Below are 15,984 nucleotides of genomic sequence, written 5' to 3' on the forward strand. Positions count from 1 at the left end.
TGTTTGATTTTATCTTTTCTTACCAAGATAACACATTTATTTAAAGGGTGCTAGCTCAATGGAAGAAATATTGCCCTGCAAGTAGGAGGTTGGAGGTTTGATTCCATCATGTGCAAGTAGGAGGTTGGAGGTTTGATTCCATCATGCCCTAACATAATTTAGTTATTGAAGAAACAAAAAGATTCACATTTTTTATTTTTATTTTTCTCTAAAGATAATTTTTTATTGTCCTTAGAGTGACAATAAGTGGGATTAAAGATATATTGTCTCTATAGAGGCAATTTGTCTTTAATCATAGCGATTGTCTCTTGAGAGACAAAAATGAATTGTCTCTTAAGAGACAATAATACATATATTTTATATTGTCTTTATAAAGACATTTTTAAGATGATAATTTTCGTAGCTATTGTCTCTTGAGAGACAAGAATGAATTCTCTTAAGAGACAATAATATATATATTTTATATTGTCTTCATAAAGACATTTTTAAGATGATAATTTGAGACACTCGCTTAGAGACAATATTTAAGACAATTTACAAGTTTTTTTGTCTCAAGTTAAGACAAAATGAATTAAACATGTATTCTATATTGTCTTTATAAAGACAAATTTGTAAGATAATAAATTGAGACACCTGCTTAAAAACAATATTTAAGACTCTCTTTTTTTTGTCTTAAAGACAATTTACTCATAAATTGTCTTAAATATTGTCTTAAAACCCCTTTTAGAGTGAGATCCTCCTAATCCGCCAAATTCAAAAGTTATGTAAATCTGTAATTGTATTCATAACCTTTCAGATTGAGAATGACAATATCATGATTGCAAAATTGACAAATGGTTATTAAGATATTCATTAAATGGGAGGACTTTATTAAAATTTAAGTATACCACACACTCTCATCTAAACAGTTTGGTTAAGACGTTTAGTGCCCTGTTCGCCCCTCATTCGATCCGTATCTGCGAAGTTATCTTCCTTCATTTGGCATGTTGCAGCTGTTATCAGTCCACTCCATTCCTTCGCGTTTACTTGAATTCGCCACTCCACTCGATACATCCCCATTTTGGATGCCATTCTCCTCTGCAATCGAAATACAATCCTTATCCTCCTCAACATTGATAGCCTCTTTGAGTTCGGCCACTACCTCACTTACAGTCGGCCTACGTGACGGTAAAGCCTGAACACATCTCATCGCTATCTTGGCAACATTGCTCGCAGATTTCATGTCGTAACCTCCACACAACCTCTTGTCTATCACATCTATTATCTTGCCACCATTTTCATCGGTCTCTAGTAGATACGGTGTCACCTGCAAAAGTGCCACGCCAATACTTAGGCTTAGTCTCTAGCAGAAGATGCACTACTAAATATTCTGCTCTCAGTGTTGTTAAATATTCATATTTTGGATGATTGATAATAAGGTTCCTTACCCATCGAACAATGTTCAGTTCTTCTTCAGGTAAACTTGTATCTATGGGTGCCCTACCGGATAATATCTCTAACAACACCACTCCAAAGCTATACACATCACTCTTCTCCGTCAACATTTGAGTGTTGAAATACCTGTGAAAGTTTGTCACCGACAAAAATTAACAAATACAGTACGATTGCCTCTACTCATAATAAAAAATATTGTTGCAAAGAGAGTAAGTTACATACTCTGGATCCAGATATCCGAATGTTCCTTTCACTACAGTGGTAACTGTTGGAATTTTCTGATAAATCCCATAACAAACAGACAAAAAATCGCACTCTGTTTTTACACAGAAAAACAGAAAAATTCGCTTGTTGGAAACTGTGTTTCAGCAACACAGTTTTTTTTCAGTTGCTGAAACAGGTGTTTCAGCAACGGTGTTTCAGCAACAGGAAATTTTGTCAGTTGCTGAAACAGGTGTTTCAGCAACGGTGTTTCAGCAACGTAATTTTGACGTCAGGTAATTTTTTGAGTTACGAGCTGTTTCAGCAACGCTGATCGTCGTGTTTCAGCAACGATGACAGTATAACAGCAACAGGAAAAATTTAACTTGTATTTATCAAAATAAACTAACTGTTACAGATTTGTCTTCCTCATACAGAGGGAATTTCAAAAACTTCTATTGCTGAACATCTACTTCAGAAATTCACTAAGGAACGATTCTGTTCCACACAGATGAACATAAAAAAAACAAATTACATTCAAATTTCTGCACTGCTGTGCATTTCACTCTTCTGAAATTATTCTTCTTCCTCTTCTTCACGCTGCTGCATGCTTTCCTCTGCTCTGTGTGATTCTTCAGCTGCTGCTGCTGCTTCTTCTAACGCTGCTGCTCTCTCTTACTTTTCAGTCCCTGCACTGCTGTGCAAAAGGGCTTCTTTCATGTGAGCTCATGCTGCTGCACATTCTTTCTTCAAAACACAGAAATTACATTCCAGCGCTGCTGCGCTATATTGCTAAACTCTTAACACTGCTGTGTGCTGCGTTTCCATATTCACTAACAGAAAACTATACTCACGCTGCTGCGTGCTCTCCTCTGCTCTCTATCTTTCTCTCTAACCTTAAAAACAGAACTGCTGTGCGGTATTTATATGCTGAAAAATATCTGATTAAAACAATAAACTATTACAAAATATCTTCTAATGTTTATCTCAGAATTTATTGCAGCAAGGCGGTGATGCCTTTATCAAAATCAAGTCGGCTGTCTGCAGGGGAAATCAGCTGAAACTTTAATGCATATTTATGTGCAAAAATATCAAAGGCGACTTGGCTGCACCGAACACCTTTAACATTTACTGCAAATCAGATTCCTGTGCAGCTGTTCATTGTTGCAGTTGGAATTAAATTCCAACACTCCCCTTAATTTCAACTGCTGGGCATTCAATTGTACCCAAACACTTCCTCTCATAGAGGAATTCACCAACTGCTTCTGATGCAGTTCCACAACCAATTAAAATTGTCTTCCTCTTAATAGAGGGGTTTACCTGAGACTATGCTGAAAAGCATCTTCCTCTCAACAGAGGGATTCACCAAGGAACGCTTCAGTTCCACAACCAATTTCTGTTATCTCAGAAAATTACAGTTTCAGCCACACAGGTTGTTGCTGAAACACGTGTTTCAGCATCTGGCAGACAGTTGCTGAAACACGCCTGTAGAATGCATTGTTGCTCCAAAACACAGCGAGAGAATCTTCCTCTTAACAGAGGGATTTCAACATGCCTACTTCAGAGGCACTTCAATCTGTCCAAATTGACACTACTGTGTCTGCCTGATATTTTACACTGCTGTGTGTGAAAATATCTTCATTCGCATTGTTCTTCACAATGGCACTCAGGTTGCAATATGCTCTATACTGCTATTCATTACAGACTCTGTCTTCTCCTGAAAAACATTACACTGCTGTGTGTAAAACTTTCAATACATTTATGCTGCTGCATATACAGCTGTCTTAGCACTGCTATCTCAGCAACTCTCTATCAGCACTCTGTTTCAGCAACTTTGTCTCAGCATTGCTGTCTCAGCAACACTGTCTCATTATGCTGTCTCAGCAACTGCTGTTTCAGCACTCTCTCTATCACTGCACTGTTGTGCATAAAATAACTTCTCAAATTGCTCTTGCGCTGCTGCGCATTCCTTTCACATTTAACAACAAAAATACGCACTGTGTGCTCCCCTTCATTGATTACACTCGCACTGCTGCTGTGCCACTACCTTTCATTTCTTCAACAAAAATTTTCATGCTGCTGCATTTTCTTATTTGCATTGCTGTGTAAAAACACATTTCTTCATTCTCTCTTAGTTCTGGTTTCATTTTCTTCGCACTACTGTGCTTCTCCTTCTTGCCATCACGCTGTTTTGCGCTGCATTCTCCACAACAAAAAAAAAAAAAAAAAAAAAAAAAAAAAAAAATTAACATGGGGTGCTGCCTTTTCTTTTTACACCCTTGCTTCACACAATCTTCAGCTTCATTTTTTTTACACAATGCACTACTGTGCAATTCCTTTGGCTTTCTGCTGCCACACACATTCTCATTCATTCAGTGTGCATTAAAAATCTGCTGTTTTATGTTCTGTCTTCCCACTGCTGTGAGGATCTTCTTGCTTTGAATACTTTTCTTCTTGCGATGCTTCTCTTTACATTTCAACGCTGCCATCTTTTCTTCTTTATGCATTTCTGTGCATATTGCATAAACACAAAGCAAAAACATTGCTGATTTCATCACTGCTGCATATTACCTTTTAGAGGGATTAACAAAAGTTTCATTTGCAACTGCTGCGCTGCAATACATCCTCCATCAACAAATGACTGTTAATACAGTTCAGCAAACAAAAATTTACAAGCTCCCCTTTAGTGTATGCTTTATCTTCTTTCAGCAGAATCTTCTCAAAAGAAACTTAGATCAGCTAGAGAGCTCAAGGGACTTTCGGACTGTGTTTTCTTCCTCCTCCATACTTGTGTAACTTTCTTCTTTTGCATGGGTTTAGCTTGTGTAAAGGCCCATGTCAAGTTACAGTCACGTGCCATATGCCCAATGTTATGACACTTGAAACATTCAACATTGTTCATGAATAAAAATTCATGATTTCTTCTTGCAAAATTATTTCTTGGAGATTGTCGAGGACCACAACATCTATCTCCATAAAATGCTCTACAGTCTTTTGCCATATGACCAAAGTTTGAACAAGCATAACAATAACCAAGAAATGAACTTTGGTACCTGGGAGATGGAGGTTTCGTTGATGTACTTCTGAAGCCTTGCTGCCTTGAGATCCTTTGTTGATGACCATTGCATCTTGCCTCTTTGACATCAGCTACATTTCTTCTTGTAGCTGGTTTTATGCTTGGAGCAGGATTTCTTCTATTGCAGCCTTCATTTTTCTCCTTGCCTTTGCTGGAACTAGGAGCATCATACCTTCTTTCTGACTTCTTCACATCTCCTTTGCTTAAAGCATCCTCATCCTTCTTTGAGGGTTCACCTACATACCCAAGTCCTGATTTATCATATGGAGATCTGTGATAGCTGAGCATATCATCCAAGGCTTGAGAGCTCTTCATGATCTTGTTCATCCCTTCAACCTTCTTCCTGAGGAGGACAATCTCTTCTTCTAACTTTTCACATTCATTATTTTTCTTTGCTAGTTGTCCCTCAGTTTCTTCCTTGCTACGAGTAGCTTCAGCTGCTACTATTTTAAGGAAGATAATATCAGACTTCATTTTGGAGATTTCTGCTTGACTGCTCTCCATTTTCTTTTCAGCTCCTTTTGCCTGCTTCTTGGCTTCTTGTAGTTCGGACTTAAGGGAGGAGACCTCTGCCTTGTACTGTCCAATCTCTTCTACAAGTTTGTTCACTCTTATGTGCCTTTGTTCAAGTTGACTTGACAAGGCGTCTTCCTGCTTTTTTGCTCTGTTCAACTGATTTGTCATAGACATGACTTCTTCATGATGCTTCCTCTTGCTTTCATCAAGTTCCTTCTTAATCTTGGCAAGCTCTTCATCCCTTTCTTTTACTTGAAGCTTGATGAGGTCAAGCTTTTCATTTTCAGCTCCTATGATGGGTTCTTCTTGACTCATTGTCATGGTCAGTGCTCCCTTTGCATGAAGGTCATGCAGTCTCTCCCATATATCCTTTGCTGATGTATATTTTCCAAGATTCTTCTTCACTGAATCGGGGAGACCATCCAAGATAGTCTTTGCTGCTTGTGCATCATACTCCATGGATTCTTTATCCATATTGCTGTCATCAATCACTGACTCCCAGACTTCAATCCCTTCAAACATTAGGAAAGCCCTCATCTTTACTTCCCATACATCAAAGTTTCCATCAAACTTTGGAACTTCAAATAGACTGTAGTCTAATGGATTGCCTTCTAGTTTAGTAGAAAGGGGGGACACATTTTTAACAGGTCTGGAGGCTTTCTTCTTTGACCTTGCCATTCTTATTCTAGGCTTTAAAATCTCTGACTGTGTTTTTAAAATCACTGACTGTTTCTTCAATAACAACACAGAAAATATTCTTGAAAAATACCTTAGATTCTTTCTTGGCTGAGTCTTCACACTGCTGGAGAAGTTGTTGCTGCAAGAAATCTTCCTTCAGCTTCTTTAACACTTCAAAGAGCCTGGACTAGCTCTGATACCATGTTGGAATTTTCTGATAAATCCCATAACAAACAGACAAAAAATCGCACTCTGTTTTTACACAGAAAAACAGAAAAATTCGCTTGCTGGAAACTGTGTTTCAGCAACACAGTTTTTTTTCAGTTGCTGAAACACCTGTTTCAGCAACGGTGTTTCAGCAACAGGAAATTTTGTCAGTTGCTGAAACAGGTGTTTCAGCAACGGTGTTTCAGCAACGTAATTTTGACGTCAGGTAATTTTTTGAGTTACGAGCTGTTTCAGCAACGCTGATCGTCGTGTTTCAGCAACGATGACAGTATAACAGCAACAGGAAAAATTTAACTTGTATTTATCAAAATAAACTAACTGTTACAGATTTGTCTTCCTCATACAGAGGGAATTTCAAAAACTTCTATTGCTGAACATCTACTTCAGAAATTCACTAAGGAACGATTCTGTTCCACACAGATGAACATAAAAAAAAACAAATTACATTCAAATTTCTGCACTGCTGTGCATTTCACTCTTCTGAAATTATTCTTCTTCCTCTTCTTCACGCTGCTGCATGCTTTCCTCTGCTCTGTGTGATTCTTCAGCTGCTGCTGCTGCTTCTTCTAACGCTGCTGCTCTCTCTTACTTTTCAGTCCCTGCACTGCTGTGCAAAAGGGCTTCTTTCATGTGAGCTCATGCTGCTGCACATTCTTTCTTCAAAACACAGAAATTACATTCCAGCGCTGCTGCGCTATATTGCTAAACTCTTAACACTGCTGTGTGCTGCGTTTCCATATTCACTAACAGAAAACTATACTCACGCTGCTGCGTGCTCTCCTCTGCTCTCTATCTTTCTCTCTAACCTTAAAAACAGAACTGCTGTGCGGTATTTATATGCTGAAAAATATCTGATTAAAACAATAAACTATTACAAAATATCTTCTAATGTTTATCTCAGAATTTATTGCAGCAAGGCGGTGATGCCTTTATCAAAATCAAGTCGGCTGTCTGCAGGGGAAATCAGCTGAAACTTTAATGCATATTTATGTGCAAAAATATCAAAGGCGACTTGGCTGCACCGAACACCTTTAACATTTACTGCAAATCAGATTCCTGTGCAGCTGTTCATTGTTGCAGTTGGAATTAAATTCCAACAGTAACATGAGTAGCCTCCCCGTCAATTGTCATCTTTGAAAGACCGAAATCCGCCAATTTTCCATTCAAATTGCTGTCCAAAAGGATGTTGGCGGTCTTGACGTCCCTGTGAATTATCTTCGGGTTGCAACCCACGTGTAAGTATTCCAAGCCTTCACATAGAAATCCCAGGTCAATCACATTAGATATACTGTTACTTATTTACTCCTATTTTACCGTAATCAATACTGTAAACAATGAGCGTTTAGATCATAATTGTCTGCCGTACATCAAAATAATTAAAAGAAATAGTTACCCTGCGCTGCATCTAAAGCTATTTTGAGCCTTCTTTTCCAATTTAAATCCGAATTTGCTGCACGGGAACCTGGACAAGAAAACAGGGACAAAAAACTTGTCGTTACCCTTGCCTATTCTATCGACCGAAAGAAACATATTTTCCAGCAATATAATTTACCGTGAAGGTGGTCTCTTAGGGAACCTCCTGACATGTGCTCGTAGATCAGCGTAACTCCTTTGGTTTCATTACAGTATCCCAATAAGGATACTAGGTTTCTGTGACTGATTTTAGAAAGAAGATCAACCTGTTGATGATGAGATGCATATTTAATAGTTAGGGTGCAGCCAAAACTGATATTCCTAGAATGGACACAAATTGAACCTTATTATATCTGAGAATGAGAATGAATGACCTCATTCAAGAACTCGTGAATCCCTTGTCGAGAAAACATTGAAAGCACTTTCACTGCTATAGCTTTTCCGTCTGGCAATTCACCAAAGAACACCGATCCAAATCCACCTCGTCCAATCTCCTCACTAAAGTTTTTTGTGGCAACATTTATTTCATGTAGAGTGAAGGCACGGGAGTTTGTCGGATTTGGCACCACAATCATTGAGTATTCTGCAAAATCATCCACATGTACAGATCATTTTCGATTTATTATAAGGAAAGGATTTTCATGAAGGGTAATAAAAATATTATAGAAATTCTAATATTGACCTTGGTTTAGAAAAGGGTTTGTTTCTTTTTCAACCCCACTCCTTCCAATGGCTCCATTTCCCCATAATTTTTTTCAACAATACCCGCTGTCAATGCTAAAGCAATGATTCCGCTGAGTGTTATTCCGAGGACAACCTTCAGTTTACTCCGCCGACTGTTATTCGGCTGAGAAATTGAGTGGTTACTCCGCTGACTATTATTCGGCTGAGAATTTGAGTGGTGTGGAAAGCATTTCCTCTTAGTCATACGTAGGTAGGGGTTTCCTGAGTAACTGCAACACATCGGACGGATATTTTCCATTAATTAAGTCGATTGATTATTATCATATGGGGCCAAATGTTTAGTGTGGAAAACAAAATAAATTCTGAACCTCAAAATCTTAACTTGGCGGTGTGTAGAAAAATAAGAAATATAAAACAGTATCCTATTACTTCAATTTTAACGAACAATTGACCAGAAGTCGCTCAGGGATTTCACCGCTGAATTCATTGTTTGCTATATTCCTGCATTAAAATAGGACGAGAATATTTAGCGCAAGAAACAGAGAAGCTGTTGTTTCTCTTTTTTAAATATCTGCAAAATAATCCAAATAAAAGAAACCCCGTAAGTAATAGTGCCTGCAAAATGGTTAAAGTGATTCTATTTGGCATTGGTCCTCTAAAATGATTCTTGTTTAAACATAAATAATGTTCTCTTGGAAATTTTAATAAGAAAGATTCATATAACAAAATTATATATATATAAAAGAGAGATTTATATGATTTAGGAAAAAAAATTATATTTTTAATTAATTTTTTATCATCAAGTTTTTAGGGGCAAGTGAGATATGTAGGCGGGGTTTAGGTAAAAGTTTTCCACAATTTTTAGGAAATTTGAGGGATGTTGGGGTCTTAAAAATTATAATTATAAATATAAAAATATTTGATATATCATTGATATTTTAATATTTATAATGTAATTGTCTTTATCATTATATAATATATAATACTTACATCGTGAAAAATAAATGATAAATCTATGAATTACTTAACTGGAGTTTGAAACAAATTTAAAACTAAAAGCATGATATCATATAGTCATACATCATATATGTAATTTTGTAGCTGTTCAATATAACTATTAACAATGTACAATGAAAATAAATGTTTAAAGTTTAAACCATATTGAAGTTCCAACTATGAACACTAAATATTGAAATAAAAGTCATGTGCAATACAGAATTTTATAGAGCCAAGACTCAAGTTTAATATATCATATAAAATTCAAAATAAACTGAAGTATGAAACAGAAAAATAAATATGTTAATAACATAAGAACATATCAAATGATAAATCATAAATGAACATAATTTCTCAAGGTAGTCTCTACATCTAGCTACTCCATGAATAAATCGAGATCAACCATGTTACCATGAATCATAATCACTTGCATTCTCAAACATGCTAAGTGGCACACCAACCAACTCCATCTGTGTCTCATCAAGTCTCTCCTCCATGTCTACTTGTGCATCATCCTCTCGATCAACATCTCATCGTCCCATTCATAAAAATTAAGATTTTTTTTGTTTCATTAAAAAAAAAATGTGTTTTTTTGTCTAGGAAACGACCCCTCACGGAAATGACCCCATTTGAAAAATTCGACCTCGAAAATTGAAGAAATGCCCTCTTACAAGTTTCCTGGGATACCTTACTTTTAAAAAAATAGAAAACCACTTAATAGTCCCCAAACCCTTGGAACTTGAGAGAGCTAAAAAAAACTCAACCCTACTTAAAGACACAACCCTGTTTTTTAATTAATTTAATAAAAAATTTAAAAATTTATAAATTATTAAGATTTTTAAACTTATTTAATTTTTTTATTTTAAATTACTAAACTTATTCATTAAATTAAGCAATTCTCTTTAATTTATAATTTATTTTAATTTTTTCTCATTATTTTTCTTTTCACAATTATATTGATATACATTTTTCTACTCAATACACTTATAATAATAAATATAAAACATTTTTTTCTCATTAATTTTCTTTTCACAACTATATTGATATACATTTTTAAACTCAATACACTTATATCAGATATACATTTTTCAACTCAATACAGTTCAATAAATATAAATGTAAGTGTGCTAATTTTAAAAATATTTCCTAACTTCTCGTTTTGCTCAAATATGGAAAACCACCATCTCCCTTGCCCGCCCTCAAAGGTGGGCATGGGTCTGCACCAGATGACAGTGTAGCAATTTTCACAACTCACTTTTCATATTCATTCTCTCTCCACCATAGAAGAATGCCACATATTTGTGAAGATTTTCGTGAGAAAAAATATATTTTATTTATGAAGTTAAAGATAGTTTATGTGATAGATTGTTTTTCCAGTTAGTTGATATATTTGGTCTTTTTCCAATAAAACCTTACAGTAAACATTCCTAGCTTCTCCACAACCTTAATAAATTATCCCAAAAACTAGCTACCAAAATATCTACATAACTCTCAATATTATCTTTATATAAAATTTAACTAAATATTAAACGATTTAAATATTATAACTGAAATAACACTAAAATTAATAATGATATTCACAATATCCTCTATCAACCATTAAAACTTAATAATTATTTCTATTTAAATTTAAATAAAATTAAATAAAAAAGGTAGGCCTACAGTTCTTGAAGAGATGTTAGACCAGATAGCCACTCCACAGTACCATTCAAGTTATTGTTTTGCAAATATCTGCACAATAACCAAAGTAGATTTTAATTTTACGAATATCATGTATAGCAACAAAAAGAACCCACCGAAGCGGATTTTAGTTTTACGAATATGTATAGCAACAAAAGGAACCCTCCGAATAAAAGTTGTGGTGGAAAGGAACTTACAATCGCTCCAAGTCGTGTAAACTGGCATTTGGCATTGGTCCAGTGAACTGATTATGGTCGAGTGACCTTTTCAACACAAATACTTAATTTGTGTTAAATGTTGCACAAGATTGATTATTCCAGAACATTGTGAACACATTTTAAATGATTCTATTCAACTTTGAAAAAATCCTAAAAACTTTAAATTGAAAAAGGAGAAAAGAGGCGGCCGTACAATTCTCGAATAAGTGTTAGACCAGATAGCCACTCAAGAGTACCATTCAGGTTATTGTTTTGTAAATATCTGCATTGTAACTAAAAGTAAATTTTTGTTTCTATAAAATATATAGAAAGACACAAGGAAGAAAAAAAACCACGAAATGAAAATTTTGTTGGGAAAAACTTACAGTCTTTCCATTCCCCCAAAATTGGTGAGATTTGGCATTGGCCCACTTAACTGATTATGGTGAAGTGACCTGCTAATTCCAACACAAAATGACACATGCTGCATAGATGATTATCGGCTGCTAAAATATTCAAATGAATGGAGAGAAGCTGCACAGATATTGTTGTTTGATATAATATTCAAACTTAAATTATTTCTAATTATTTTAGTGTAATTTTTTGAAAGTTTTTGGGTTAGATTTTTTTATTTAATTTCTTTTAAAATTCAACAAGAATTTATTTAAATCACAAGTTTAATGGGTAACTCTGCACAATCTAAATAACCCGAAAATTTTTCAGATACTAAATCCATATATACCATCAAATCTATATAATTAAAAACTAATTTAAATAACATAAATTAAAATTTCACTTTATATTCACTCTACACCTTCTCATTCGAAAGACTTCTGGGAAAAACCACTCTAGGTTACCCGAAAAATGTGTCTAGTCTCTAAACTTCTCGAGATTACACAAAAACAAGAAAAGAAAAAAAAAAAATCTAATTTTGCTTACAGATTCATTAATGTATTCAACTGCTGAATATCGATAGGCACCGATCCTGTAAGATTCCTTCCCGCCAAATCTCTGGCAACAACAGTATCATCGTGGCATGTTACCATTTTTCCTATATGCATGGCTCATGATTTCACGATTTTAGCGGTAAACACATGTGTAATCGAAAAATTTAACTTACATTTCAAAAATTGTTACTCCGTCGAAGCTGCTACCACAGCCAATTCCGTGCCAGGGTACCAAATAGCAAGGATCAGGAGAAATCCAATCTTTTATGTCAAATCTACTTTTGATAGCGTTAAGAGCGTCAACTGCACTTTGAGAACTTCGTTAGCCATCGATTATAAATAATATCGGTAATTTACTTATAAGAAATTTATTGGGTGCAAGTCTTACTGTCATCCTGAAATGTTGCCACGTCCGACGAAACTACCTCGTAATACTCAAATGCATTGATTATAGGAAGGGTGGAATCATGGCCCTCAAGAAGTTTAAAAAAAGTTGGTGAACTATTTGATTGGATTCTAATCTCTTGAGTGGAATAATTTCCTACCAAAGTAATGTTTTCTTGCATTGATTCACCGTCTATGACGACTGAAAAAGATCTCGCTTTAGACATATTCAACAGCTCGATCTCTGCAAAATAGAAAAACAGTAATATGTGTTTCCCATATTGTTGCAGTGGTGGTATCGGTTGTTGCAATGAAAAGATGTCCGAGCTGTTTACGACACACGCAGTTTCCAAGACAGCGACTGGAGGATGGTTTTCGGTATTGGTTGTTGAAATAGGCTTGTTTGAACTTATCTTCTGTAAATAAGATGCAGAGACAGCATCATAGTCTATTCCGGCTGAGGGTGTCCAGATGCGGTCGAATTTGTCGTGAGGATACCTGCTAATTAATCAACCACAAAAAGCTATGCATGTAAAGATTGCAACTGCTCAACCGGAATGTATCAAAATTAGTTCAAATATCAATAAGTCTCATTGCAGGTGGAAGTGCGAGATTTAAATTTAATATGGTTTAATTCTTCTGGCTTGATTTCCATGGGTAAATATAAAAAGCTCAAAATGCTCACCTCACCGTCGAATTTCCACCAACATCATTTCTTCCTGACGCAAACAAGATTGTTCCTGGCCGAGCGTCTTTATACATGCCATGTTGGAGCCTCCTGATCTCGATAGCAGAGATAAAGGGATCATCAGTCTCGGAGGTTCTGACAAGGCAAATGTACAACTCTCTGCCTTTAGTAACCAATATATATTCGTAAACACTTGCATCACTCAGAGCTACTGTTACGTCTCGCGAAGCCAGCATATCCACTGTCTCAATAGAGAAAGTGAAGTTATATAAGGAGCGATTATATCCTCTGAAATTTCCTATGGCGAACCATAATCTCAAGAGGTGAGGCACATCAGGGGCGACTGGTAACTGATAGCAAGACTTGTTAAGAGGCTTTGGGAAATAACGCATCGTATGCAAGTAAGAACCAGAGGCTTGTTCACTGGCGTCCCCTATGTCTGCTGACTCACCGACGTCTATGTAATGAGCATCAGTTACCCATGTTATATTGTTTTCCGCCGTGGCATTCGTTTTGCCTCCACAACTGATACTCAGAAATCCTGCACACCACCAAAAGGAGTAATGAACAAACCAACCTCTTGCTGACCAAATATGAAAAAATGTGTTCGTTGAACATTATAGGAACAGTATATGCCTCCTTCGTATGCAGCATTCAGAGGATGTGATGCACCTTTTATTGAGGTGCCCAATTTCTACAGAAGTATGGAACAGTCTTACATGCCTTGGAGATTGAGGTGGATTGGAATAATGATTCACTGGATAAATGTCTCAAACTTTGCTTTGAGACACATAATGAGTTATGTACATTATCTTCTTTTTATATTATAGAGGGCATTTAGCATTGTAGGAATCTTAAGATATTTGAACATATAAGGGTGGATGTAAGTACTACAATGTTGGGGATTGTGGTTTACTTCTTAGAAATTAGCTCCAAGAAAACTGTTCAGAAACCGAGGAAGATTAAAAGAGAGGATGTGTGGCAAAAGTTTTTCAATAGTGCCTGTTTTAATAGACAATGCGGTTGTGGCGTTTTCATAGTCACTGAGCCTGGCTGCTATTATCATTTCTGGTGGGGGAAGGATGAGAGGTACCAACAACAAGACGGAAATCATTGCATAATGGGGAGTTCTCTTCACTGCAAATTGGTTCAACATCAAAGATTTTCAAGTTTCTCAAAATTCTAAAAAAATCCATTAATTGGGTCAAGGGCTCTCCCGATTCCACCCTCCCTTGTTGGCAAATTGGATGAAGCTCGCAGAGTGGTGCGAGCCTTTCAGCACATCTACGGGAACAGAACCTTATCGCGGATATGTTTTCAAAAAGACGAGTTGATTCAGCTCGAGGAGTCATTCACTATGCTGCGTTCAATCATGATTTCAGGACTGATTCTCGTCTCTTCGTAGCTTCGTAGAATCTGCTCTCTTTGATTTTTCTACTTCAGTTTTTGAACCGACATTGGTCCTCTATTCCTCATTTACAGTTTCATATACACTATCTATGGTTGATCATATCTGCTGAAGGATTAGCTTTTTGATATGATAAGCTATTTTATTTTCAAGGCATATATCTGCAGTTGTTTGATATGTTTCTAGAGTTTCATATATCTACTTGGAACAGCATGATCTGATCAGAAAAACAACTATGTAACCTGTACTCTCTTTTTTATATAAAAGTTACTTTTTTTCTTTCAAACGACGATTATAAGACGGACGGTGTTAAAAAGTTAGACGAAACGGAAATACTCCAACACAACAGGTAAGAGCGCACTTAGTGTTCCATTACATACCTGGTTGGGCAGTAATGGCAGTGAATAAACGCAAGAGCACAACCACTGTGGCTATCCAACCACCCCATTTACCATAACTTAATTTCTCCATCTGTCAACCAAATGTTTGCACAGCAGAAGGATTTGGACTGATGGTTGTTTGACGTTGAAGGTTTTTATCATATGCTTTTCCGCTCGGCCTTTTCTCCCAACTGTGTTGCGATCCCTCCTGTATGAGACCTCACAAGACCGAATGATTCCACTGAAGGTGTCTTTTTTATAATGAAGGTGTGTTTAAGGGGAGAGGAAACTTCGCCCTTTTGTTGTTTGTGGTTATCCAATCAAAGTAAGACGCGTATTGACTTTAACTTTTCTCTTTACACAGTTGTTAATATCACGGTCGGCTGTCAAATCCATTATTGGTACCCACTGAACAAAAGCATGATCCGAGTTAACCTTCGTTACCAGAACCTTCATTGTATCAGGATTCGATATTGAGCAAACGAGATCGGTCTGCAGTTGAAATGAGCGGACTCGGGTTTAGTTGTGTAGAATTCGTCAGAAAGTCGGAGCAGATATAGTTGAACAATGGCACTTCACTGCACTGTTGGGAGAATCCAAGGCCATCCCTCCTTGATGCATTGACTTCAAATAAACAATTGGAATTTAGTTCCTTGGAAGGGCATGGTGCAACGTGAACGATTTTAGGTGCGAGTAATCATTTGCTATTTGTTTATAAAAGAGTGATTTCTAATAATATTTTCTTTTTAAATTCATTAATATAATTTTTTTTAAAGTAAGATTATGATTTTTTTGTTTTTCAAAATAAATTTTTGAACATATAAATGAATACAACCATTAAAAAAATATATCTATATTAAACAATTTAAATCTATAACTTTTAAATATTTCTATCGAATTAGAAAAAAATGAAAATTTTGTTTTTATTATATAAATAGATTCATCACTTTGAAAAATTATTGATCATTTAGATTATGCAAAACCTAAATTTGTGGTTCTAACAAATTTATGGTGGAAAAGTTTTAAATATTAAAAAAAAATTATAAAAAAAATAAAATTAAAAGATAATTAACA

At 35.8% G+C, this 15,984-nt stretch overlaps 1 protein-coding gene across 1 annotated transcript; it reads right to left on the reverse strand.

The window, feature by feature from the left end:
- Window positions 1-964: 964 nt before the first annotated feature.
- On the reverse strand, window positions 965-15,106 carry LOC149256874 (putative LRR receptor-like serine/threonine-protein kinase At5g48740). Its single transcript, XM_089455496.1, has 17 exons — window positions 14,911-15,106; window positions 13,120-13,663; window positions 12,439-12,932; window positions 12,224-12,353; window positions 12,043-12,114; window positions 11,490-11,558; window positions 11,104-11,169; window positions 10,889-10,957; window positions 8,660-8,731; window positions 8,312-8,499; window positions 7,921-8,129; window positions 7,686-7,812; window positions 7,527-7,595; window positions 7,232-7,383; window positions 1,657-1,712; window positions 1,428-1,560; window positions 965-1,306 (listed from the first exon to the last, which is right to left on the reverse strand). Exons 1-17 carry the CDS (start codon window positions 14,999-15,001, stop codon window positions 965-967), a joined length of 2,883 nt encoding a protein of 960 aa, XP_089311622.1. The 5' UTR covers window positions 15,002-15,106.
- Window positions 15,107-15,984: the final 878 nt, after the last annotated feature.

Source organism: Pinus tabuliformis, chromosome 7 (genome assembly GCF_031772625.1).
Source record: "Pinus tabuliformis cultivar Carrire ecotype Pingquan chromosome 7, CPIR1, whole genome shotgun sequence".
Taxonomy (NCBI): domain Eukaryota; kingdom Viridiplantae; phylum Streptophyta; class Pinopsida; order Pinales; family Pinaceae; genus Pinus; species Pinus tabuliformis.